Genomic DNA, 27,675 nt, shown 5'->3' with positions numbered 1-27,675 from the left:
CACTTTCAGTAGTTCCTGCTTCATTTAGACACTTCATAATCAAGCATCATATAAAATAAAAATAAAAGGTTATGGACCAATTTATAAATTATTTATTATTGCAGTGAAGGGAAAGAAAAAGCACTTTGAATCCACTAGAGAATATTCCAGAATTCCTTAGCAGTGCTATCCTTTCTTTCTGACTGCCTAGTAAATAAGTGATAGATTAAGTGCTGTCTAGGCAACTGTGGAACTACTCATACAAAACATACATTTAAAAGTTGTATTTGTGAGAGAATGCATTTCTGTTGCTTCTGACCTGTCTGCATAAAGTTCCTATGATTTATTTATTAATTTTTATATTTTCCAGAGTGGTAGATCATATTAAGCATCTCTCCACTCAATTTTAGCCTGAAGCTAAAATTTTGGGAGCCCATAGTTACTTATGATGTAAGATTTGAAAAATTTTGAGTTTTGTTTCATTCCAGAGTGTTGTGTTTTGTGGACTGTTTGGTTTCATCATTTTGTCTATTTTTTTCTGTTTGCATTGTTCTGGCAATCTGTGTTTCAGTTAGCATTCTGAATTTTTAGAATATTTTGTCATTCTAAATAGAATTAGTCATATTAGTTCAGCCTAGTTATATGGAAACTAAGTTGCTGCGATTTAGAAACAAATGGCTGTGAGGGTTTTAAAAAGTATTTGATTGTAAGGATTGGCAGTTTCATTTCTCAAGGGCAGTAGTTGGCAACTTCGATACAAATTAGAGTCATCTGCTAGTCCCAACTGTTTCGTGTAGTTGCCTTTTACTGGCAATTTTTTTTAAAAAATGAACCTTAGTGCTAGAATGACATAAATTTTTCCCTTGGAAAAATCATCATGAAGAATAACATAATTCCTCTCCTCCCCACCCCCTTCACTTTAATCAAGAACATGAGATTCTGTTATGTAGTTCCCAGGTTTGATGGGAATCTTTCTTCAATTTTCTGGAGCAAACATAACTATAAAAGTATTTTTAATCATGGATGAAAGAAAATTGTTCTGTTTTTAGTTGGAATTGTGATTTTTTTAATGGCTAGAACAACTTTTAAAAAGTAAAGCACTTGCAGCAGGGCTTAAATTTGAAGGTTTGTCTCTTAGAATCTCTCTTCAGTGCCTTTATTCTTTACCAAGAGATGTGAAATATTAAAATATATTTGACCATATTTAGTTTGCCACTGATTGACTATAAGCATTTCCGTAACATCTGGGATATGGATGAATTGTTCCTGTAGGCACAGTTTGCATTCACAGTAGGGCAGTGAGTTCCTGCACTAATCATTTCAAGTTACTGTAGTTGAGAAATTTCAGTAAGAATAAAGGCTCATTTTCATCACTGAACATATCCTCTGCTATGGAAATAAGTAACTTTTTCCTGAGATAAGGAGCACATTTGCTAACTTCCACTCCTGTTTCAGTCACATACACTTAGGGAAAAACTCTAGAAAATGTTGCTGGCTATTTTAATTTGCTTTGTTACATGCACTGGTGAACATGATGTGAAATTAAAAGTACCATAAAAACTTAAGTGCCAGGCAACTCTACTGAAACAGCCTTTAATGGGAGAACTAGCATGGTCATAAATCTTATTACACAGTTCTTAAAAGCAATTCAGGTATGCAGTAAAACAGGATTTTTGCTATTGAGAATTTAAATGATTAAGAAGAAAAGGAAACATACTCTTCAAACAACTAGTAAGCTATCTATTTTGTAATCTGGGAGAGTTAAAATTGTGCCTTACAATTTTTTGTTTTGCTTTGTGTTTAATGAGTCTAGTGAAATATGATTCCACATTTTTTCAATTATATACTGAACCTTTATTAACCCTAAGTTAGAGATATAGTTCTGTGGTTTAGAAAAGGATGTAATTCATTTTTAAATAGTGGATGAGCATTTGGTAGATCACTAAAAATATTGCTTTCATAGATTGGAATCACTCTAGAGTTCATATAACAGTTAAATACTAAACAGGTGAAATTATTAAATGTGAATCTATTTTATCTGTGTATATATAACATGACAGGATGAAAATGTGATATATAGACATTTATAAGCAACAAATATTGATGCTACTTTTGGTACCATTTTTGTATTAAGGAAGAAATGAAATTATTATAATAAGAGGTAGGTAGTCTGTAATACTGTATTGTTCATAAATTTAGTCTAAGCACAAAATCGGTGTCTAATCAAATGTAGGATTAGACATCAGATCATATTGGAATGTATTATTAATCCGTTAATGCCGATCTTACAAGTGATGAATCCTGAGTTGGAGTGTTTCGTAGAATGCTAATTTGCATAAATACTTGTCGATGGAAGCTGATGTTAAAGAACTAGGAATTGGAAACCTTGGATGATCTATTGCAAATTGTCCGAAAATCTATCAGTAAGTTTCAAACTTCCATCCGCTTACCCTGTACTAGGGTAACATGTTTCTTTTGATTGAGAATAATCTGTTCTGTGGATGTCATCCTGGAAAGAGAATTTAAGGAAGTGTTGCAAATTTTTGAAACAAAGTTGGAATATGCAAAGAATGTTTTGCAAAATACGTACTATTGCAAAATGTCTTGCAAAAACTACATAGAGCAGACTTCCTGGTGGACAAACTCATCTTTCATAGTCTGTATATCAGACTTACGCTGGCTGGACATGCTGAAAACTGTAGTCCATCATATCTAGAATATCGGTTTGTTTGAAGGCACCTGAAGAGCTTACAAATGTCAGTGTTGTGTGACTCTACCTTCAAAAGCATAATTAATTTCATAAATTAGCATGAAGAAATACAGGTAGTCCTTGACGTATGGCCACAATGGAGCCCATAATTTCTGTTGCTAAGCAAGACAGTTGTTAAGTGAATTTTGCCCCATTTATTACCATTCTTATCACAGTTGTTAGGTAATTACTGCAGTTGTTAAATTAGCAACACCATTGTTAAGTGAATCTGGCTTTCCCATTGACTTTGCTTGTCAGAAGGTCATAAAATGTGATTATATGACTCCAGGACACTGCAACTCTCATAAACTCATACTAGCTGCCAAGCAGCCGAGTTTTGATCATGTGATAGCATAGTAGAGTATCAGTAGTATCAAATTAGAGTATCAGTAGATTTCTCTGGAATAGTTTGCATTCTATAGTAAGTGGTATTCAGAATTCTGTTCCTCTCTTGATCTTGGTGAGGGAATTTATGGTTAAGAAAAGGCAAGCATCAGGTAATGGATTTGATAATCTATTCATTTGTGATGTGAGGGGTGGAAGGTTACCATGAAATATACCAGGTTACAAAACTGTTCACATATTATGATTGAAAATGCACCTACATGCTGTAAATGTCTAAAATGGTAAGCAGATACCAAAATCCTGAATGGAGTTTTAAGTTGCTTAAGATATGTATGGGACCCGGTTATTCGAAAGACCATCTTTTCCTAGTTACATCTACCCAATCTTGAGTGGGGAGGTAGAGTGTGTTATGAGTTCTGTGCCTCTTAAGGTGGTCCATTTAGTGGGACCAAGAAGAAGGGCCTTCTCAGTGGAGCCATACTTCCAGTGGAACATCATCCCTGCAGTGATAAGATTGGGCCTCACCCTGATACTCTTTTGAAAGACTCTGAAGACATGGTTTTACCAGTAGGCCTGGGAATCCCAGGATGATACGGAGCCAACCAAGTTATTTGTTTGATTGTTTGATTGTGGTCATCAGGGAGATGAGGGTTTATTGAGTTTGATAGAGTTTTATTTCTATAATTTTTTCTTTATTTTTAAATTTTTTTTTATTTCTATAACAACCATAGCACAAGAGAAGTGAGCATTCTATAAAGCCAGAGCTGCAAATGCTGCAACAATGGTGCCCACACATGTCTGCCCGACATATGGCAGAACATTTCATGCCTGTATAGGCCTTACCAGCCACCTGCGGACACATCGCGGACAGCCTGTTGGATGTCAAGGTTCTCTTCGAACACGATGGACGAACATCATTTATTTCTATAAGCCACTTGGAGTTACCATGAGTGAATTGGGTGGCCATATACATTTTCTAAATAAATAAATATTTTTATTTATTTATCGAAGTCTATAAGCATGCTACATTCCAAAAGTAGCTGACCTGCCTTTTATTTTTGGGAGGAAATTAAGAAATTTATCATATCAGAAATTGTAGAGATTAATATATCATATTTTTTGGACTATAAGATGCTCCAGACTATAAGACACACCTAGCTTTTGTGGAGGAAAACAAGAAAAAAAAAATCAGCCTCTGCAAAGGAGGTTGTTTGCCTCCTTGCAGCAAACAACCTGGTCAGCTTCAGCACAGCCTGATTTAGCATGAGCAGTTGATTGGTGGTTGGATTGGCCTCCCGGAATACCGCTGATCAGCTAGTTGTTCCAGGCTGCGGGGATCACTGCCGCCCATTGCTGCTGCCACCTATCGCCGCCTCTGCAAGTCCCATTATCGGCCTCCGCATGTCCCATTTTTAGCCTCCACGTGTCTCATTTTCAACCCGTTCCAGGCAGAGGGAATTGCCACTGCCTAGAACAGGCCAGAAATGGGACATGTGGAGGCTGAAAATGGTGTGTGGAGGCCAAAAATGGGACGCGCAGAGACCGAAAATGGGGCACATGGAGGCCAAAAATGGAGCATGTGGAAGCGGTGATGGCAGTGATGGGCGACAGCGATCCCCGCAGCCTGGAACAATTGATCAGCGGTATTCCGGGAGGCAGATCCAACTGCTAATGAGCTGCTTGTGCTAAATCACTGTGCTGAAGCTGACCAGGCTGTTTGCTGCAAAGAGGCAAATTGCTGGGAGGCAGAGTCCAAAGGGTGGGGGCTGGCGGGTGGGCGGGGCTTTGGCAACATTCGCTCTATAAGACGCACAGACATTTCCATCCACTTTTGGGGGGGGGAAATGTGTCTTATAGACTCAAAAATATGGTAAGTCTTTTGTTTTTCATAAATTATTTTTTAAAAGGCATATGTTTCTTTAACCCATGATATGAAAATCATAAAATAATTAATCCCTCCCTACCAGTATTTAATCTCTCAATCTTAAAAGAATATAGTTGTATAATTAAACTTCAAGAATATATTTGTCTTTAGAAGAATCGTGCAGAACTATCTGGGAGGGCAGCTGATGTTTTACAAATTTGTACTCATTTCCTGGAAGAAGAAAAATACAGTTTAAATATCAGTGGTTGTAAAAAGTGCCCAACAGAATGGGAACTTGTGTGGCTATAATAGTAGTAGTAGCTGTTGTTGTTTTGAACGCATACTAATATTTATTTCAGGATAGCAAAACAGGCCAATTGGAACAACATCCCAAACCAAAACATGACTTAGAGACAAAGGAAAAGAATGCTAATGCTGTTTTGATTATTTCTGTTATTGTCTCCAGTGACAGGAAGTGCCTAGCAAGGTATGTATAGATCCATTTTGGGTTTATTTAATTAGTCTTTGAATCAGAAATGGTGGCTTACTCCTCTCAATACATACAAGGAAAGGTGCCAAAAAATGTGACTTCATATAACGACTTAGTCCAGGAAAGAGCCAGAACCCTTGATTTGGATGACAACACAAAAAATTTGGAATGTATCATAATTTATTAGCTGTGCCTCCTTGTTAGAGGGATTAGTGTACGTAAATGTGTAACTTATTAAAGGATATTTTCTTAGGATGTCATACCAACTACCTTAATATAACTAGAAGTGTTTATTTCTGGGATCTCCAGAAATATTTTGAGATTACAAGTAAATTTTCAGAGATTTATGCTAACTTTCAATCAGAATCTTCATCAGAATGTAACTTAAAGCCATTATATTTTGTTCTGCCTTTAAAATGTCAAAGAATATATACTGCTCAAAAAAATAAAGGGAACACAAGCAGAAGACATCCGAGATCTGAATGAATGAAATAGCCTTATTAAATACTTTGTTCCTTACATACAATATTTTATACACTGCTCAAACAACTAAAGGAAACACACAACTACTGTATGTAACGAACAAAGTATTTAATAAGGCTATTTCATTCATTCAGATCTCGGATGTCTTCTGCTTGTGTTCCCTTTATTTTTTTGAGCAGTGTACTTTGGCTTCATTCTTTGTGACATTACTTCAAATACTTGAAAAATGCTATCATATATCTGCCTTCAGTACCTCTTCAGAAGACTTGGATTCCAGGTCTCTAATTAACCTTATTGTCTGTTGTTTGTGTTTCTTCATATTTCTCTGGAGCTTTTTAAAAATATATTGCCCAAAAGTTTGTATATGATACTTAAAGTGGAATCTAGCCAATACAGAATATAATAGAATGTTATTTCATGTGTTTTGGAAACTCTACTCCTGTTGGTTCACCCTAATGTAAGTGTATCTGTATCTGTACACTTTATTCTGTTTAGCTTAGAATCTATTCAAACAGAAGTATAACTGTCAAATCAAGTATCCACATTCTATACCTGCGCGTTTGTTTCCTCTTTCTTATGTAAAGAACTTTGCATTGGTCTGTGTTAAAACATTATTCTGTTATTTTTAGCCTACTTTTTAAAAAGCAAGATTAATTTTAATTTTATTTCTGTTTTTTAAGGGTATTAGCTCTTCCATCCAAACTTTTTATCAGAACCAGGAAATTTAAGGGCTTATAAAAGCCAGATTCTTTCTGGGCCAACAAAGATAAAATGTTGAACTGGAAAAAAAAGTATCTAGATCAGCCAGGGTCCTTCTCCATTGTTTGGTGGAGACAGCAGCCAGTGTGGGTAGCACTTGCCCAACCAGCTGAAGGACTGAGTCAGCCAATAATATTAAAGCCCGCCCTTGTTGCCGGGCAGGTCCAGCTTTTGACTCAGTCCCTTCAGTTGATTGGGCATGTGGTTTTCTGGCTCTGTTCTTCTATATCCCTCTATACCTTTTCTATCGCTGAAAATTGGATTGATTTACCGTGTTTTTGACCTTGGACTGCTGGACTACGTTTCGTTTGTGTATTTTGGTATTTGGACCTTGGATTGATCGACTTCGGCTTCTCTTCCTGGACTGTGGTCATTGTGAGTGACTCCTGCCTCGTTGTTTTGTCCGTGGCTGAAAGGAGAGCCCTCTTCCCTTGCTGTCCCCTCTGGGGGTTGGGGGGGGGCTCCTTTCCTCATTATCGGCTCGTGGTGAAGCCTTTAAAGTAAATTGTTCATTCTGCCTTGGCTTCAAACTCCAGAGCGGCGTTTGCTCTCCCTTTGCTTGGGCACGGCTGCGGCAGCCATTTTGGAACTCCTTTCGCGCCGTTCTCGCATGGGGGTTAATTGAAAACCTCCGTTTCGCCGTTTCCAGCCGTTTACTGCCGGAATCTCTATATTTGACTGAGAGGGGCGTTTGGACCTGGGAGGTCTGCTTCACCTGCTTTGCTACAGTCACTGCCTTTTTTTGTCTGCTACGAGGCTTGTTACTGACCTTTGCCTGCTTGCACCTGTCAATTAACCTGGGAAGCCTCATTTAACTCTGCTTCTGTTCTTCAACGTGGGAAGCCTCATTTGACAGGAACTATCTAACGCTTGCAATCTACTAGCTGGGCTTCACCTTGTTCCATTCCAGCCACCTCAGTTACTGCAGGGATTTCCTGTGCCTCGCTTGAACCGCTCGCCATTTTGCCATTGATAATTGCGGCGGTGGCCATTTTGGCGAATTATACATTGACTTTGACTGGAACTGTGCCATCCTTCCTATGAACTGACATTTGGACAATTATTGTGGAGCGTTTGCGCCCCCTATCCTCAGCCTTTCCAATCTCCGGGCAGAAAATTTATACTGTTTGCCTTTCTACTCTTTATTTGAGGGGTTTTTACGCCCCCAATGCCTATTACAGCGTGATACTTGAGTTCTTTAACACTCCCTTTGTTGAATTACTATATTGACAGGGGATAATTGGTGGAGTTTTTCGTGCCCCCCCAGTCTTAATTGAGGCTCTTCCTTGACACACTGCAGCTATGCCAAAAGCACTGGCAAAATCTAAACATGGCCGTTCGGCCAGTACTGCTGCTCAAGTCCAGTATCATTCTGGCTCTCAGGATAGACCCGAGGAACTTGCAGTTTCCAGTGACTCCTTGCCATCGGCTGAGCCTCATCAACCTCACCATAAAGGCCACAAGCACAGCGGGTCATCTAAATCTGAGAAACGCAGAGATAGAGTCTTACAAAAGCTCTGCGAAAAAGCGAGCGCTGATATTGCTGCGAAGAGGGTGGTTCCCACTCCAGTAGCTGACAACCTGCCTCTTGAGACTCCTCCTAGGCCTGATACGCCGGATCAGTTGTCATTGAGAGATTGTCTGGTGACCATTTCGACTTCGGATTTGTGGCGTACTTCTGCTCCTCCTACTTTGGTGGCCCCTCTTCCGGAGGTTGTGCAACCTGTTGCTTCTGCTCCTACGAATTCTTCTCCGATAGCGACGGTTTCCTGTCAACATCTTCAACTTGAGCAACTCCAGCTTCTTATCGAAACTGCTGTGCAGAGGTCTTTAGCTGCACGAGAGCAATCTCGCAGTCGCCCGGAATCGGTGCGTTCAACTTCATCCGCTTCCCCGGAACGACCGGTTGCTGAGGAATCCCGGCTTCGGGCTCCTGATTCTCCTACTTGTTCCCACTCAAGCCATCCCTTGGCCTTGACTGATGTGGACTATTGTGACTCTGCTTTATCTGACGACGAAAACTTATCTCAAGATCAACCGGCTTTCACTGGACTTTTTCCACAAGCCTTATTTAAGGCCGTTAACACTGCTCGCTTGTCCTCACCAGCAGTGGATCCAGCTCCAACCTCCGAGGCTTTGGATCCCATGTTTGCTGAGCCGGCCAGACCTGTTACCTCTATCCCGACTCCTCCCCTGTTTGTCGATGTGGTGAAATGACAGTGGTCTTCCCCGGGTTTGGTCCCGTCGCTTTCTTCCAATGACCGCAAGAACTTTCAAGTGGCTAACGAGTTAGACTCTCTTCTTCAGGTGCCGTCTGTTGACGCCCCTATTGCCGCCCTCTGCCCAACGCCAACGTTCCGGGTGATCCAGATGAAGGTCTTCGTCCGGATGAACGTCGTTCAGACTTGGTCCTTCAGCAAGCACATCAAAGTTCTGCTTGGGCTATTAGGGCGGCTTCCTCCGCCTCGTTCTTCAACCATACTACTTTACTTTGGCTGCGCCAGCTTCAAGAGAAATTGCCTCCGGAGGACCCACGGATCCGGCAAGATTTAAATAAAATTGTCACAGCCTTGCAGTTCTTGGCGGACTCCACATTGAGCGCTGCTCGCTTCGCTTCCAAGGCGATGGCTTCCACGGTCGCTGCTCGTCGACTTGTCTGGCTCCGTCACTGGCAAGCTGACGCCCGCCATAAGTGGCATCTGGCTTCGGTTCCATTTGGGAGTCCCGTCTTTTTGGTGATGCCCTGGAGCCGTTCCTCATCGAAACCAGAGATAAGAAGAAGGTGTTGGCAGCGGTCTTTAGACGGGGAGAGTCTCAGTTTGCTCCTTATACCCCTCGCTCTCAGTTCCGAGGTGCTGATGGTGCGGGCTCTTCTTCCTCCTTTTCCTCTAGGCCTTACAATAGCTTGGGCAGGCAGCGGGGCACTTTAGATAGGTCCTCTCGGGGGAAACCTTTTGTATCCAGGCGGCCCTTTCGAGGGGGAGGAGGTCGTTCCTACCGGCGCCGTCACTGATTGCATCGCGACTCCCCCCATTGGCGGCAGACTAGCCCTTTTTGTCATCGTGTGGGAGAAGTCTACTTCTGATAATTGGGTCTTGGCTACCTTAAAATCTGGTTTGGCCATCGAATTTCTTTCCCCTCCCCCGAGTACCTTTGTTTGCTGTCCAATTTCTCGTAATCCTGAGAAGAGAGCGCGTATGGACGCAGCGGTATGGCATCTTCTTTCCATGAGGGCTATCCAACCCGTTCCTCCTGAGCAGGTCAGGTTGGGGTTCTATTCCCGGGTTTTCCTGGTCCCTAAGTCCTCGGGGGGGTGGAGACCCATTCTGGACCTAAAACGGTTAAATCGATATGTTGTATACCGTAAATTTAAGATGCAATCGTTGAAATCCATCCTTGACGGTGTTAGGAGGGGCGATCTCCTTTCTTCAATTGACCTGACTGAAGCCTACTTGCATATCCCTATTCTCCCTTCTCATAGAAAATATTTGAGGTTTTGTTACGGGGGGGTTCATTATCAGTATAGGGCGTTACCCTTTGGGCTCTCGTCTGCCCCCCGTACCTTTACAAAGGTATTGGCGGCTTTGGCTGCTTCCCTCCGGGTTCAGTCTGTTAGACTTTTATGTTATTTAGATGACATCTTGGTGTTGTCCTCTTCTACTCACCAAGCTGTGTCGGATATTAAGTTAACTCTGGAGACGTTAGCTGCCCATGGCTTTTCTGTTAATCTAGAAAAGAGCAACCTTGTTCCCTCCACTTCTCTAGTTCATTTAGGGGCCCTAATTGATTCTGTGCAGAGTAGGGTGTTTCTTTCCCCTGACCGCCAGAATAGTTTACGGGACTTGGTAACTAAGATTGAGGGCTGTAGGTCTAGTTCTCCTTATCTTCTTTCTCAGTTATTGGGAAAGATGATTTCGGCCATTGCCATTGTTCCCTGGGCTCAGCTCCACACCCGGGAACTTCAATGGTTTCTCTTGCCTTTACAGAAATCGGGCAAGGGCACGTCAACCAGGCCGGTTCCCGTTCCCTCCTCAGTTCTCAGGTCACTCCAGTGGTGGCGATCCCTGGCGATATCAGCAGGCTGTCTCTTTCTAGAACCCCAGCGGGTGGTGGTAACCTCCGATGCCAGTCTCCGGGGCTGGGGTGCCCATTGCCAAGGCCAACTAGTCCAGGGGACTTGGAGTGCAATGGACCCTCTTCGTCCAATCAACTGGTTGGAACTGCAAGCTGTCTTCCTGGCTCTCCGGGCGTTTCGCCACCTTGTTTCAGGGTCCCATGTACTTGTACTGACGGACAATGTGACGGCCAAGGCACATCTCAACAAGTTGGGCGGCACCAGATCCAAGGCCCTGCTGTCTCTGACCATGAAACTCAGCCTCTGGGCGGAACGCCATCTCGAGTCTCTCCGTGCGGAGCACATTTCCGGTGTCGCCAACACCCAGGCAGATTGGCTGAGCCGTCAGGAGGTGGACAATGCGGAGTGGCGTCTTCACCCCAAGATCTTTTGATGCCTGGTTCATCGGTTCGGGGCCCCAGTTGTGGACATATTTGCGACGCATGTCAATGCTCAGTTGCCCCGTTTCTTTGCCCGGTACCCGGAACCTCAGGCGGAAGCCATTGATGCACTTCGGGCTCCATGGCCGGACGGTCTTTTGTACGTTTTCCCTCCAACCTCCTTACTTCCCAGGGTCATCCGCAGGATTCTGGACGAACGGGCGGAGGTGATTCTATTGGCTCCTCATTGGCCGCGCAGAGCATGGTTTGCGGACTTAGTCTCCCTCTCTGTCGCTCCCTCCTGGCGCATTCCTTTAGAGGCGGACGCTCTGACACAAGGGGCACTGAGCCACCCGGACCTTCCTTGGCTCAGTCTGACCGCCTGGAGATTGAGCGGCTCTCCCTGAGGAGTGCTCTGGCTCCAGAGGACGTGATTCGGACGATTCAGGCGTTGAGACTTTCCTCCACTGACAGAATATACTCTGCGACTTGGCGGTCTTTCTGTTCATGGGGTGACCGGACTGGTGTGAATGTTCTCCAACCCTCTATTATGGACATTCTTGTCTTTCTACAACGGGGTCTCTCCGATGGCCTTGCCCCTAACACATTACATCGCCAGGTGGCCGCCATTTCTTCTGTATTTACCTGCGGTTCACTGTCATCTCTGGCTCAACATCCTTTGATTAGACGGTTTCTTCGGGGTGCTACGAACCTTTCTCCTCCGGTCCTGCATTGTTACCCTACCTGGGACCTTCCATTGGTTCTCGAATCCCTCATGGGTCCTCCGTATGAACCGCTGAGGACGGCATCTCTGCGGTTGCTGTCTTGCAAGGTTGCCTTCTTGGTGGCTGTGACCTCGGCTCGCCATATTTCGGAGGTGGCGGCCTTGTCCATACGAGCTGACCTCTGTGTGTTCCACACGGGCCGTGTTGTCCTCCGATTGGATCCTACCTTCGTGCCGAAGGTTAACTCCGTTTTCCATCGCTCACAAGAACTTATTCTACCAAATTTCTGTCCACGACCTTCGCATCCTCGTGAGCGCCTTTGGCACACTCTGGACGTCCGGCGAGCGTTACAAATTGACATCAAGCGGACTGCTGCCACTTGCAGGTCGGAGGCATTATTTGTCTCCTTCCTTCCAATCTCATTGGGTCTCAAGGTATCTTCTTCGACTATAGGCCGCTGGATTCGACAGACCATCGCTTCAGCTTATTACCTTCCTTCTCTGCCGCGACTTCCCTGGGTGACGGCCCATTCCATACATAGCGCGGCCATGTCAGCGGCCTGGGCCACTCAAGCTCCTTTGTTGGAAATTTGCCGTGCGGCTACATGGACTTCTCCTGAACCATTCATACGGCACTATAAACTGGACAAATTTGCTTCGGCGGAGGCCGCCTTCGGTCGTCAGGTGTTGCAGCAGGTTGTGACCAGTGACGTGGTTTCGGACCAGCCTGTCCCCTCCCAGACTTGGGGACAGTGAACTGGCTGCTGTCTCCACACAACGAGAAGGAGCGTGTCAGGTAGGACCAACGCCCCTTTTCTTCCATATGAAGATGATGTTGTGCTGCAAAATCAGAGGCCAGGTTATCACCAGTATCATTAATTCAGAATTTCAGTTAATATAAGTACATACCAGTCTCCAGAGAAATTAGCCCAGATTTCAGTCTTAACACATGATTGGTAACATACTAAGATATGTATAAAGAGTCTTTTAAAAAAGGACTGAACTATCTCAGTGAGAGTTATATCATGATTATGGCAGAAGTGTGTGCTATATCCTATTCCAGATAGTTTATAATCTTGGCTCTAAAGGTTTTTATGCCTGCTGGAATCTGGTTATTTGCAATGTAAGAGACAAAACAAAGGAAGGTTATGTTGAAAGAAAAATCTCACCCTCCTTCTCAGTAATCCACATCAGTAGTGAATGAATTTTTAGATTCAAGTGCTCCCTAAGCATAAGGGTTACTCTGATGAGGAAGCAAGAGTGGGGATTGGAGAAGTAGGTGTAGTGTGATGGGAAATGACAAAGGACAACAATGTAGAAACCAAGAGATAAGCTATCTGCTGAATTTACTTTAGTAGATAATGAAAAAGCTCATTCCCCCGTTTCTCTATGATTCCTGACTTTGATTCAACCCATTTCCCAGGCAGAGTAGCTAGAAGGGCTTCCTTCGGAAGGAAGAAAGTGAACCAGGGGCTACTCAAGTAGAATATACCCACAGCTGTGATTTGAAGTTTATCTAGATTGTTGCTGAGAGAATAAGAACAGGTCTTAAACTGCTGCTTCCAAAACAGTTTACCTACTTCGTTAGACATTTTATTTTGAATGTTGCTTTGAATTTAGCTTAAACTAATTAGGCTCCAAATCTGTTTTGAAACTTGTTCCAAGTTCTCAAGGGTTGCAGCAGAATAAACTTATCAGATTCTATATACTTTTGGAAAAACCCATGTTTTCTTCCTCTTATATGCCAGGCAACTCCCCAATTTTCAGTTTACATGGGTCTCTGCCACAAATATCTTCCAATGTATTAATGACCTTATGTTCATCTGAGCTATCATCTTCAAATTTGATAAAGTTTCCCTATGTGCCTCATCCATTCCAGTACCAAAAAATGTTGTTCAGGGTTTTACTTTTAATTAAAACAAATTTGCTGATGTTAACATAACTTCATTATAAAGTTGAATACAAGGTTTATTTTATTTATTTATATCCCGCCTTTATTATTTTACAAATAACTCAAGGTGGCGAGCGTATCCAACACATCTCCCTCCTCCTCTTTTCCCCACAGCAACAGCCCTGTGAGGTGGGTTGTCCTGAGAGAAAGCGACTGGCCCAAAGTCACTTAGCTGGTTTTCTTTTTTTTTTTTTAATTGAAAAGTTTTACAAAAAACAAAAATTTTCTTCCCCCCACATTCCCCCGCCCTTTCCCTCCCCTCATCCCACCCTCCCCCCCAGACTTCCCAGAGCAAAATACAAGGTATTTCATTTAGCAATCATAAACTAGATTAAGCTACTTATCCTCAGACTACTAACTTCCCCCGAAACCTTAACTCCACTATAGATAATTAAATACTTCTAATACTTAACATTCAATCATAAGCTATATGATATTTTCTTGTCTGATACTTATTTTGAATATAGTCAATCCATCTTCTCCATTCCGATACATATCTTTCTTGTGTATAGTCCTTCAAGTACGCTGAGATTATCACTTAGCTGGTTTTCATGGCTAAATCAGCACGTGGTCTTACAGTTTCTAGCATGATTCCTTAACCACTAGACCAAACTCTTTATATAGAGTGGAGTATGTTGTCCTAAAATAGGAAGGCAATAAGGTACAATAGCTAAATTATATGAGACTTTTAGACCATAACAACCTGAAGAATAGCGGAGAAATAGCCTCCAAACTGTTCTCATTCAGTCTCTTGAAAATAGGATGGTACAAAGCCAAGAACAATGTGTGCCTTAATACAAAATAATGAGAGACTTTTTAGTCAGTACTATAAATCATATTGAATAACATCTGTAGATAGTATCTTGCTCTCTGGTATATTTAAATCATCTTTCCCAACTTTACCTTACTGATAGCCCAAGTGATGTAGTGAATTAGGATTAGGAGGCTTCAGGTTCAAGGCTGCTCATAACCATAGATACTCACAAGGTGATCTTGGATTAGTAACCAGCTCTCAAACCAGCCTGCCTCATAAATTGTTTTGGGGTTCAAAGAAAGAAATTCCTCTGAACTCTGCCTTGAATAGTTAAAATTTGTATTTCTCTTAGTTTTAGGTGAATATAACTTTTAATATTGGCCAGATTTAAAGATTTAAATTGTGGCATGATTCAGTGGCCTTGGGTTTGAGGGCCTTTTGAACCCAGGAATTTAGCATTTGTGGTGCTGGATAGGGTAGCACTGCCCTAAACAGACTCTGTGTACAATATGGGGGTCCTTCTGGATCTACGTTTCCTGCTCAAAGGACAATTGGCAGTTGTAGTTAGGAAAGCCTTTATGTAGCTTCGTGTTGTATGTTAGTTTTGTTCATGTGGCTATCCTTGGTGCAAAATGCAGTGTCATGCTTCTAGACCTGCATACTACACCTCTACTCTGCAGTCTGCATTGGTTGCCATCTGCTTCTGAGTTCAGTTCAAGGAACTGGTTATCACCTTTAGAGCCCTACATGGCGTGGATCCTCTCCCTGGTTATTCCCCATCCCAACAGGAGGAACAAGTTGCAAGTCCAATTTGCTAAGGTGCCTTGTCTGGTGGGAAATAAGAGGAGAAATTTCTGTGCCATAGTACCCACACTTTGGACTATCATCCCTCCCCCTGAAGTGAGATTGGCTGCAACTCCTGATGTTCTGCAAGGCCCTTAAAACCTTATTGTTATTGGGCATGGGGATCCTGTAGAAGCATGGAGCCTGCTAAATGGTTATTCTGCCAGTGTTCAGAATGCACTCTCGTGTGTTTTTGTTTTACTATAGTTTTAACTATTTCATGGCAACTTGCCATGGCCATCTTGCCGCAGCCAACCTGGCATGGCTAGTTTGCTGCGGGACAACTCACTGCGGCCAACTCCAAACAGGATAACTCAACAAAATGTTATCCACCATTATTTCTTTTACCCTATTTCTGTCAATGGAAATAAGGTTGAAGAAACAGCAATAAATAACATTTATGCATTGAGTTATCCCGTGGTGAGTTGGCCTGTGGCAAGCAAGATGGCTGTGCCAGGTTGGCCATGGTGAGATGGCTGCGGCAAGTTGGTCCATTCCATGTATATTGACCATTGTACTCAAATGTAATCAGCATCGGATTATTAGCCTCATACTTAAGTAGTTATACTCATATTTTAAAAATGACAGCAGAATTGCCTGTTTTTCTATATGTGTCTGTTACTAAATTTGGTTTCACAGATCTAAGACTCAGTTCAAAAGCCTTTCATTTTATGCTTGATTTTATTTAAATGAACTGAGTCTTAGATCTGTGAAACCAAATCAAGGCCCTTCTTTGTGTCCGCTTCTCATGCTTTTCATCCAAAGTGTAATCTATTTTGTACTAGATTTTCAAACAGAACTTGTCCTCTGGGTGGTAGATTTTTAAAAGTTGTCATTTATATGCTATTTGTAACAAAGATTCAGAAGTATTGATGAAAGTTAATAGCGTTTGTAGATATAGAATTGGTTGGATTCTTCCTAGCTAATAGCAGATGTGAAAGATCCAGTGAAAGGTAGTTGTCCTGTTTCCACATCTCTAATTTATGGAATGTTTTTAAAAGCATAACTGAACAAGCTTTTAGAGTAGAGTACTATTAATTTTTCCATCATGTGTGTCTTTCTAATAAGGAATTGAGACAAGGGTAGGTCATGTGTTCTTTTTAGAATGTTTTTATAGCTAATTTAAACTCTGGTGAAATCTAAACAAATAAATTCCTGAAAGGTTTTGCATGTTCTAGTTTATCAGATAATGTAACTTGGTTTTTCTAAATTTGTAGAACAAAACTTTGTGAGTGTCCTTGTTTTATGTTGGCATTTCCAAGCTGGAAAAGCCAAGATCCCTTATTCTTTTATCTTTGAAAATATAATACATGCTTCTTTCGTATTCAGCGAAAGGCAGTTTTTGCCCTCCCCAGACTTCTAGAAAGGCTCGAGGCTGGGGAGAGCAAACAACGGGCCTACTGTGCCATCGTGTGCCAGGAGCCGGGGGGGCGTGCGTGCATGCACAGGGGCAGGGCGCATAAAATTATGGGTGTGGGCACGCATGCGCGCAACCCCCCCTCGCTCCTGGCACGCGATGGCAAAAAGGTTAGCCATCACTGGACTATGCCATGGAGGGCTTTAATAATAATAATAATAATAATAACAACAACAACAACAACAACTTTATTGTTATTGTACGTGTATACACAGTATACTCATACAACGAAATTCACTTAACACCCAAAGACCAAGTCCAATACACACAGTAATCCCCAAACACACTTGGGTAATAACCAGCACCTTGAATGGTACCTGAAAGCATATTAGGAAACAGTGTAGCTCATATAGTAGAGATATATGAGCAAACCTTGCTGTTCACAGCACTGTGTGCTCTGCTGAATTCTGGACCACTTCAGCTTCCATCTTCACCATTAAAAATCTGAACCTATCTAAAATTGGATTGAGAAAAATCACCCTTCTTTTATTTATTTATTCATTTAATTTTTATTCCGCCCTTCTCCCGAAGGACTCAGGGCGGTGAACAATTAAAATAACATATATATAAAATGTGAATATAAGATGATTAAGCCAATTTGGTTCATTGGTTAAGAATCTTCAGCATAAAGATTTAGAACAATTAGAAGAGATTTATGCCAGCCCGGCTTGGTGAAATAAAAAGGTCTTAAGTGCACGACGGAAAGTACGAAGATCTGGGATCATTCGTATCCCTGGGGGTAACCTGTTCCAAAGGGTAGGTGCCCCCACAGAAAAGGCTTTTTCTCTGGGAACCACCAGTCGACATTGCTTTAGTGACGGCACCCTGAGAAGGCCCACCCTGTGGGAACGTGCTGGTTGGTTGGAGGTTATTGGTTGCAGAAGGTGGTCTCATAGGTACCCAGATCCTAAGCCATGGAGCACTTTAAAGGTAAGAACCAACACCTTGAAGCACACTCGGAAGACCATCGGGAGCCAGTGCAGCTCGCATAGGAGAGGTGTTACATGTGAGCGCCATGTCGCTCCCAATATTACCCACGCAGCTGCATTCTGGACCAGTTGGAGCCTCCGTGTGCACCTCAAGGGGAGCCCCATGTAGAGAGCATTACAGTAGTCCAGACGAGAAGTGATGAGGGCATGAGTGACTGTGCGTAAGGAGTCCCGATCTAGAAAGGGCCGCAACTGGCGAATCAGGCGAACCTGATAGAAAGCTCCCCTGGCCATGGCTGTCATATGCTCTTCTAAAGACAGCCACATGTCCAGAAGGACACCTAAGTTGCGAGCCCTCTCCATGGGGGCCAATGACTCGCCCCCAATAGTCAGCGATGTTATCAGTTGGCTATATTGGGATGCCGGCAGCCACAGCCACTCGGTCTTGGAAGGGTTGAGTCGGAGCCTGTTTCTCCCCATCCAGATCCGCATGGCTTCGAGGCACCAGGACATCACTGCAAGAGCATCACTGGGGTGGCCTGGGGTGGAGATGTACAGCTGAGTATCATCAGCGTAAAGATGGCACTGCACCCCAAAACCACGGATGAGCTCACCCAGTGGCTTCACATAAATGTTGAACAGAAGAGGTGAGAGGACCGACCCCTGCAGCACCCCACAAATAAGGTGTCTTGAAGTCGACCTCTGCCCTCCTGCCAACACAGACTGCGACTGATCAGAGAGATAGGAAGAGAAGCACCGTAGAACAGTGCCTCCCACTCCTAGCCCCTCCAGCCGGCGCAGCAAGATACCATGGTCAATGGTGTCAAAAGCTACTGAGAGATCTAATAGAACCAGGATAGAGGAGCAACCCCTATCTCGAGCTCTCCAGAGATCATCAACCAATGCGACCAATGCCCTTTCAGTGCTGTAACCAGGCCTGAAGCTAGACTGGAATGGATCTAAGTAGACAGTTTCATCCAGGTACTGCGGGAGTTGCTGTGCCACCTTTGCCACAAAGCGAAGGTTGGAGACAGGACGGTAGTTTGCTAGAATAGCCGAGTCCAGAGAGGGCTTCTTGAGGAGGGGCCTCACCACCGCCTCTTTCAAGGCGGAAGGCAAGAAACCCTCACACAGAGAAGCGTTTATAATCCTCTGGAGCCAGCCTCATGTAACCTCTCGGGAAGCCAGTACCAACCAGGAGGGACACAGGTCCAATAAACGTGTGGTTGCGTTCAACTTCCCCAGTAACCTGTCCACGTCTTCAGGGGCCACAGGGTCAAATTCATCCCAAATAACATCCTCAAGACTCGCCTCCATCACTTCGTCTGAACTTACCCAGTCAGAGTCCAAGTCTTTCCGAATTTGAGCGATTTTATCGTGTAGATATTGTGCAAAATCCTCAGCTCGACCTTGCAAGGGGTCTTCCCGTGCTCCCAGATTGAGGAGGGAGCGGGTCACCCTAAACAAGGTGGCTGGGTGATTATCTGCCGATGCAATAATAGTGGAAAAATAGTTATATTTTGCCGCTGCTATCACCACTAAGTAGGTCTTAATATATGACCTCACTAGAGTTCGGTCAGATTCGGAATGACTGGTTCTCCAACTACTCTCTAAGCGTCTTTTCCGGCATTTCATTTCCCTCAACTCCTCGGAAAACCACGGAGCCGGGCAATTTCGACGCCGGGTCAGAGGCCGCAAAGGCACAACCCGATCCAAGGCACCAGCGGCCATCCTATCCCAGGTTGCCGCCAGGTCTTCAATCGAGTTGTGAGCTAGAATCTCAGGAAATGGCCCAAGCTCCATCTGGAATCGTCAGGATCCATCAGGCGCCTGGGGCGGAACCATTTAATCGGTTCCGCCTCCCTGCGGTGGGGTGTAGCGGACAGAAAGTCAAGCCTAAGGAGAGAATGGTCTGACCATGACAAGGGTTCGATGACTATATCCCCTATATTTAGGCCATTCAACCACTGGTCAGATACAAAAATCAAGTCCAGAGTGTGTCCCCCCGTGTGAGTAGGGCCATGAACTAACTGGGTCAGGTCCATGGCCGTCATGGAAGCCATGAACTCCCGAGCTACCTCAGATGTTTCACCGATGGACGGCAGATTGAAATCTCCCATGATAAGAAGCCTAGGAGTCTCAACCGCCACCCCGGCTATTACATTGAGGAGATCGGGCAGGGCTGCTGCTACGTGGCAGGGAGCCAGGTAGGTAATCAGCAGGCCCATCTGTAACCCATGGCCCCACTTCACGTGGAGGGACTCACATCCGGCTGTCTGAGGAACAATGGCTTCCCTAGGATCAAGACTCTCCTTTATAATAACCACCACTCCTCCACCCCTACCCTGAGCCCTTGGCTGATGGAATGCACGGAAACCTGGTGGGTACATCTCTACCAGGGGGACTCCCCCTTCATGGCCCAACCAGGTCTCTGTAATGCCCGCCAGGTCCACTCTCCGCTCTTGAATTAGTTCACAAATTAGGGGGGCTTCGTTAGCCGCGGACCTGACGTTGCATAACATCAGCCTAAGGCTCGGGCCCTGAGACTCTGAGCAACCCAGGGAACGAGAAGAGCTTTGGGGGTCGGAGCATGACACCGTTTGAAGACAGTGGTTGCGTGCTCCCCTAGCATGATGTGGCCCCCTGCTCCCACCATATCTGCCCCTCCCAACCATGACCTTGATGGAGCAACCTCTTTCCATACAGGTATTAAGCCCCTCCATTCCCAGATCCGCACATCCTATGGTATAACTCTGGTCCCCCCTCTGGCCGCCCAGTGGGCAGCTCAGGGTAGACAGTGGCCACGATGACTTCACTTCCCAGCAATGTGACGAGCCACCACTGCCTAAGCCCTCTCCGTGCCCGGGAGCCTAGCCAAGCGGGAGCCCCTAAAGCCGTGCACCCGCCTCCTCAGCAGACTCACCTTCTCTTTCCACCTGGCCAGATCCGCCGCCTGAAACGCGATGCCCTTTTTTGGCCTCCGCATACCCCATTTTTGGAATTGGGGAGGAAAGCGTTTTTGGGCGGCAGACCCCCTTCCCGATTCCAAAAACGGTGTATGCGGAGGCCAAAAAAGGGCATCGCGTTTGGGAAGGAAAGAATTTTCAGGTGGCAGTGCCAGCCGCACGCCCCGTTTTGGATTTGGGGAAGGGATCGCAGCAATGCTGCCTGAAAATGCTTTCCTCCCTGATGCACATGGGAGAAAGCAGCAGCCATCAGAACTGCTGGAGCCGCTTCCAGGCAGGCCCTGGGAGGACTCGGAGCTCTCGGTGGCTAAAGGGGAAGAAGAAAACTCTGGGCACATTGAGACGACACACACTCCTGTTACTGGAAGAAGGGGAGAAGGGCTGCTTCTCCTGCAGTCCCCCCCGTCCTTGCGCCTTCCCTTGTGCCTGCACTCCTCCCTCCTCAGCCACCTTCACCTCCCAAACGGTCTTTGTTCCTAGAGGGGCTCCATCCACAGTCGAGGTTGGTTCCCCCCCCCTCTCTTTAACTGAACTGTACTGAGCAGCTGGGGGATGGCATGAAGGAGAAATGTCTCAGCTCCCCACAGCCGCTTGGCTTTTTGACTACCCGAAACGGATCAGCGCCGCCTCTGCAGTGGCCGGCTGCTGCTTTCTCCCAGGATCATTTATCAACAAGTCAGAAAAGCACAATGCAGTTCACCTCCAGGCAGTGGAGATCGTGGGAACAGTGGTTTTGGGTGGCAGCGCCTTGCCTTACTCCCCCTGTGCAGCGCCCGCTTCGCCAACCGAGTCCCAACCTCTGCACTTCCCCGGGCCACTTCCGGAATCAGGCTCCGACCGAGGCAGCAAAGGCGCAGGGGGTTTGCCGGGAAGCCCAGTTTTTACGAGATGGCAGCATCCAGGAGGACTGAAGTGCTACATCTCTATGGAGCCTTGCTGCAAGAAAGCCAGGCTTTCAACGCCTACGGTTATAGATAGGAAGACGGGGGCGTCTTGGGAGTGGAACCTTCGGTGCCAAGTCCTTCTTCTGCCCCCATGAAAATCATCCCCCACCCCACCCCACCCACTCCAGTTAAATGCGTGTAGAGTGATAGAGTTTGTTTTAAATGGATAGAAAGATCTGTGCTACTCGTTATCAAAATCTGAGTGGAAGTGAGACAAATTCCTTGTGTGTCCAATCACATTGACTAATAACATAACGGCTATGCTATGCTATGCTATTGGGTGAAATCCAGCAGGTTCTGACAGGTTCTGGAGAACCGGTAGCAGAAATTTTGAGTAGTTCGGAGAATTGCCAAATACCACCTCTGGCTGGCCCCAGAGTAGAGCAGAGTAGAATGGAGATTTTGCAATATCCTTCCCCCAGGAGTGGGGAGGGAATGGGGATTTTGCAGTATCCTTCCCCTCCTACGCCCACTAAGTCACGCCACAGAACCAGTAGTAAAAAAAATTTGGATTTCACCATTGTATGCTATGCATGTAGCTTTATCTCTTTAGGTCAATAACTACCAGTATAGCACGACTACTGAGGTATAGCTTTTCTTAAAATTTGTACATTTAATCTGTGTTACTTTCTCTTTCTTATGTAAACAAACTTTAGTTTAGCTCCTTGAATGTAATCTTTGCTGATGCCCTGATAAATATTAGATTAATTTTATGAAACAACAGAATCCGGATCCAGGTTTCTATAATAGTACTTAGGAGGAAAGCATAAATTCCATTTATAAATGCACAGATCACTTTTTGTGGCTTGGTTCATACACTTTAAGCCATAATATGGTCTGCTTCTTTTCAAGTTTTTTATGTTGAACAAATCCATCCACTGTGCTTTGTGAGCCATGGTTTACTTTATAGATATCATACTAAGTGCATTTTTGATATTCTAAAATTCTGCCTTTCATCAAGATCTTTTAGAAACACATATATTTGCATATGAGTGATCTTTTTCTCAGGAAGTGGGAGGGCCAACACTTTCTTATTCATGCTTTACATATACCGGAGAAGCAAAAGGAAGCTGAACTGAGTAATTGATCTTAGAAATGATATTGGAAAAGTTGATTGCTCAAATTTTGAAAGGTTTACCATCTACTTTAACTTCATTCTCATGTACTGATGACATAGGTATTGTGTTTCCACTATGTCATTTTGTACAGATTGTAGGACTGTTTCCCATATGATTCTTTTTACAGAGAGACTACTTTGAAGTAGGAAAAATGCATATGTTTGCATACTAAGAAGTTGCATGTTTATGTAGGCTATATATTGTAATAATTTCCAGTAGAAAAATCGTTGCATAAAACATAACTTGGGATTTCCTTTTCCATTCTTCTCACTCTTCCAAGTTGGTACCCTGTATGCATATATTGTATATTATCCAGTGGTTGACCTAATCAGTTAAATAAGTTATCTTAATTATTAAGTTAATATTTTCAACTAACTTTGTTTTTACACATTTCAATTAACCTGTACAATCTTATTTGAGAATAAACCTTAGTGAAATTAAAAGGATTTACTATTAGTACACAACAATAGGATCATATTCTTAAAGTTCATAGATCTTTTTTAAAAAGACATTTCAATAAAGGCTGATTACTATACCCTTAGATTATAGGCACATGGGGATTTGGTATTTGTTTTACGTAATTTATTTATTAAATTTATATGCTGCCCTGTTTGCCTGGAGGTGCCTCTGTATTGTTTTGTATTGTTTTCAGTGTTTTTCCATATTTACATTTATTAGCTTATTTTTAATTATGTCTTAAAGGGACAAATACTGCTAATAGAGTGAGAATTAATATAAGAATACAGAACAGTATTCTTCATATATTTATTTAAAATGTATCCTTTTTTATTCAGGAGCACTAAATTGTGTGCTTTGGATTGTCTGATAAGAGGCTGTAATAAAATTAGAAAGAAATTACCAAAGTGGTTTTTTTAATACAGAAATTTTTAAAGTTCTACATATAAAGAATGTCTGGAGCACTTTGCTTTTTAGGAGCAAAAGAAATAAATGTTTCAACATTTATTCATCTCCTACCATTTTTTCATGTTCCTCTTACATAATTCTTGAAATAGCCAAACCAACTACTGTTGGCAGTTTGTGCAGGAAATTGCAGATGAAAGTAATCAATAGTTTACACAAAGAATTGAGAGACTGTTAGTCAAAATACCTTTTCATGTCTTGTAACATGTAATCTTGATCCTTAAATATTTTACATTTGAAGCTAGCTATTTCTTTAATATTCATTTGTAGCTCTTTATAATACATTTCTGCTAATTATCTCTTTTAGGATCGGAAGCTGTCCAAATCAGAAAGACAACGGTTTAAGGAGGAAGCTGAAATGCTGAAAGGGCTTCAGCATCCTAATATTGTTAGATTCTATGATTCCTGGGAATCTACAGTCAAGGGAAAGAAATGTATTGTTCTGGTTACAGAACTTATGACATCTGGCACATTGAAAACGTAAGTATAAGCTAGTGGAGCACAACCTGAATTATCAAAAAGAAAAGGAAAGCATAGTAATTTCCATTTTAGGCACAAATCTCCTTAAATATGGCATGGAGTCTTTTTCTCCACTGTTTATGAGGAGGAGGTCAACATGTTTCAGTTTGGCTTCAAAATTATGAACATTCTGGGACTATTGCTGTTTTGTGAGCGGAAATGAGTGGAGTTTTTTAGAATTTTATTTGGCAAGCCACATCATGTCCATACTATAGCAAATGCCCAGAATTCCAGGCAAAACAAGTAGCAAGGGAGTCCTCTAGTGGTCAGTAAAGCATTGGCAAATATTCATAGTATTTCAATAGCATATAGTGTTAAAATATTCTTATACAGTATAATCAGAGCATTCTAATTCTAAGTAGTTCAGTTTAACTATTTGAAGCTAGAATTTCTTAATTGGAGACACATTTTTGAGGTGTATGCATACTTTGGGGCTCCGAATACAGATAATTCAAGAGTAGATGTGCCTGAAGACAGTACATTTTTAAAAAAAAATAAATTGCTTGAAGGACTACAAGATCATATAATTTGTGATATTACATGATGGGCAGGGCTGAATGTTTTGGCTAGTTTTGGGGAGGTACAAGGGAGTTAAGTGTTGAACATTGAAAAATGCTAAATCGTGCATCATTCATTTTACCTCTTTGATATTTACATTCTCTGAGCTCCCCAGATAGGCCCCACATTTAGACTATGATTGGTTACATCTCTGCTACCCTGTTTCCCCCAGAATAAGACATCGTCTGATAATCCCAATTGGGTTTTTGAGCGCATGGCAATAAGGCCAAGCGCTTATTTCAGGGTTCAAAAAAATATAAGACAGAGTCTTATTTTGGGGGAAACATGGTAAATATTGGAAAAGAATTAATGAGAATTTATAAGAGTACTGAGAATACTCTGAATACTCAAGTTAAGAATAGTTTTAATGTTTTTTAAAAAAATAATGTTATATTTATATTCTTCCTCCAGGAAATCAGTATACAGCAATCATTTTTGTTGTAAACCATGTAGTATCTGTCTCCTAGTAAGATCTTAAACATTAGAAATTTTAGAAGGGTTACAGCTGGTATTTCAATCGAACACATTAGAAAATATTCTTAGCTAGTAATTACCATCTGTGTTTAAGGATGGATCAGAGATCAGGGATGGACAATGTGGTGAATCTACAGGTTCTTTTATTGCTACTTGCCTGGCTTTCTATCATTCTCCTCCCTTTTTAAATTTTAGCTAGATTCTTTTAATTAAAAGGCAAAACAAGTGAGTTGCAACATGCCTGAAAAATTAAAAAAGGAGCATACTTTAGAAAATATATTACTTTACAAAGCAAAACTGGTTTTATTTTAATTTTTCATCATAAAAACAGTTAAGAAATCTTGAGTACGTACACTGAATATAATTCCTAGTTTGTTTTATTTAAGTATGAATAATTATATCTCGCCTTAATCAATACCCAGGGAACAGCCAGATCTTCAGAACCTTATGAAAGTCTTAACAAGGTTTGGGTCATCAGGATCTCTGGAGGAATGTTTTTTTTTACATGCCTGGCAAAGCCAAGGAATAGGCTTGACTCCAGGGACCAACAACATTACATTTTTTGGTGATGGGACATAAAGCACTTCCTCTCTGCTAGACCTGATGGGTTGGGCAGAGACAGTGGGGACTGCTGATCCTGCAAAGAGCCCGGCCCCATGCCATGTGGGGCTTTATAAGTGGTTTTAAAGCCACAGATACATTTACTGCTTTTAGTGCGGAGGAAAAACACTCTTTAAAATGGCTGAAGTGTTTCTTTGAACCTACAAGACCACAAAATCATTATGTGTATTTTGTGACTCTGTGTCTTGGAAGATCACAACTATTTAAAAGCCTTTATGTGCTCAATGTTTTCACCATCTACTATCCATTGAAGACTCCTGAATGTTTAACAAATGCTGTTTTGTTTGTTTCTTTGTATATATGCATGTATGTAATTATTTTAAGTTTAAGGCTACCAGATTCCTTAATGACTCCAAGTGTTTTACAATTAAAAAAGAAAAGCAACTAGTACAGAAGAAATTTACAACCATTCAACAGGCGACACACTAACAACAAAAAATAAAAGGAGAGGCATCTTATCCCAAGGCCTGTGAGAAAACCACGTTTTTAATGATTTTCTGAATGTCATTAGGATGGGAGCTCTATGAATTTTTGTAGTGATATAATTCCTGAGGACAGGAGCACATTTTCTGGGTCTTGTTTAATTGACAGGAACCAGGGTGCAACTCCACCAGACAGGAAGGAATAATTGATGACAAGAAGCCAGGCCCTTTGCAGCTTTATAGGTGATAACCAGACCTTGAATTGTACATAGAACCCACATCTTCCTGTGCAATTCATCTAGTTCTGGTGTCTTAAACTCATTCAGAATTCCTTGACCATGTTTATTCTCTGGCGCGCTGCTTGGAAGAATCCAAGAGCGTGGGTAATATCCCTCAGGTAGCCTGAAAACACTGAGTGCATATCACTTTAAATTAACTGTTGACTCCTCCCCTAGGGACTGGCTGAGGCTCAGTTCCTTTCACTCAGTGCAGCCTGAACGAGTGTCTTTTGGAACTTCCTCCTTCATTACAATTTCTCCTGTGCATTTTCCTTGTTTTAGTTTATTATTTTTCCTACCTCCACCTTTATTATTGTGAGTTTTACTGTCTTCAATTTTTTCGTCTGGCCAACCCTCCTACATCAAGAGCAGCGGCGTTCTGAAGGCGCGGGCCTTCAGACGCCCCGCCTGGGCCTCTCTCCGCCGCAGGGCTCTGCTTCTTATTTCTGCATCCCTGCGAGCCTATTGTGTGCCCTTTACAGCCCTCGCCGCCGAGCTCTGCCTCTATTCGGCATCTCTGCGCGCTACTTGTGCTGGGCGATAGAAGGCCTCCTGTCCCTTACCGCGGCCCGTCTCCTTAGCCGCCCACGCACCCTAGCCTCGTCAGACCTCGCTCGGCTTGGACGGCTTAAGGGAGACGTCAGGAGCGCTCGTCAGCGCGGGCACGAACCTGGGGATTGTTTCTCGGCCCGTTTCGTCAGCCGCCGCCCCACGCCAGCTGCGAGAGCCGCCAGGAGCGCCCTTATCGCCCGAACACAGCGGGAGATCGTTTCGCGGCCCGATCCGTTGGCCGCCATCGCGCCCCAACCGCGCCTGCTCCAGACCACCCTTGCAGGCCATTCAAGAGGCGTTTGGAGCGCTCCTTAGCGCTCGCGCGCATTTGAACGCTATCTTCAGCCGCAAGAACATTTCATCGCCTCCGCGGCTCCTCGTTGATTGCTGAGAGGCCTTTCCTGCCGGGGACCAGCAGACGAGGCCTCCTGGGCGTTTTTTCCCGCGCGGCCGCCATTTTGAGTCGGCCGCCATTTAGCTTTCTCCAGAACCTGATCTCCACAACATTCCTGGACCCTTTG

At 43.4% G+C, this 27,675-nt stretch overlaps 1 protein-coding gene and 1 pseudogene across 13 annotated transcripts in view; one reads left to right on the top strand and one right to left on the bottom strand.

Moving 5' to 3' along the window:
- The window catches only part of WNK1 (WNK lysine deficient protein kinase 1), a 131,820-nt gene that overhangs the window by 24,330 nt on the left and 79,815 nt on the right, over positions 1-27,675 (top strand). For all 13 annotated transcript variants that reach the window (XM_087873690.1, XM_087873689.1, XM_087873687.1 and 10 more), the window contains exon 2: positions 24,038-24,210. In XM_087873690.1, the coding sequence (XP_087729816.1) occupies positions 24,038-24,210 (173 nt within the window). The remainder of the gene's footprint in view (positions 1-24,037; positions 24,211-27,675) is intronic.
- LOC148112772 (uncharacterized) lies at positions 12,680-20,303 on the bottom strand (annotated as a pseudogene).

This window comes from Pantherophis guttatus, chromosome 7 (assembly GCF_059756535.1).
Source record: "Pantherophis guttatus breed Tessera chromosome 7, ASM5975653v1, whole genome shotgun sequence".
Classification (NCBI taxonomy): Eukaryota; Metazoa; Chordata; class Lepidosauria; order Squamata; family Colubridae; genus Pantherophis; species Pantherophis guttatus.
The sequence above is the reverse complement of the archived record's forward strand: the minus strand, read 5'-3'. Positions and strand labels throughout refer to the sequence as shown.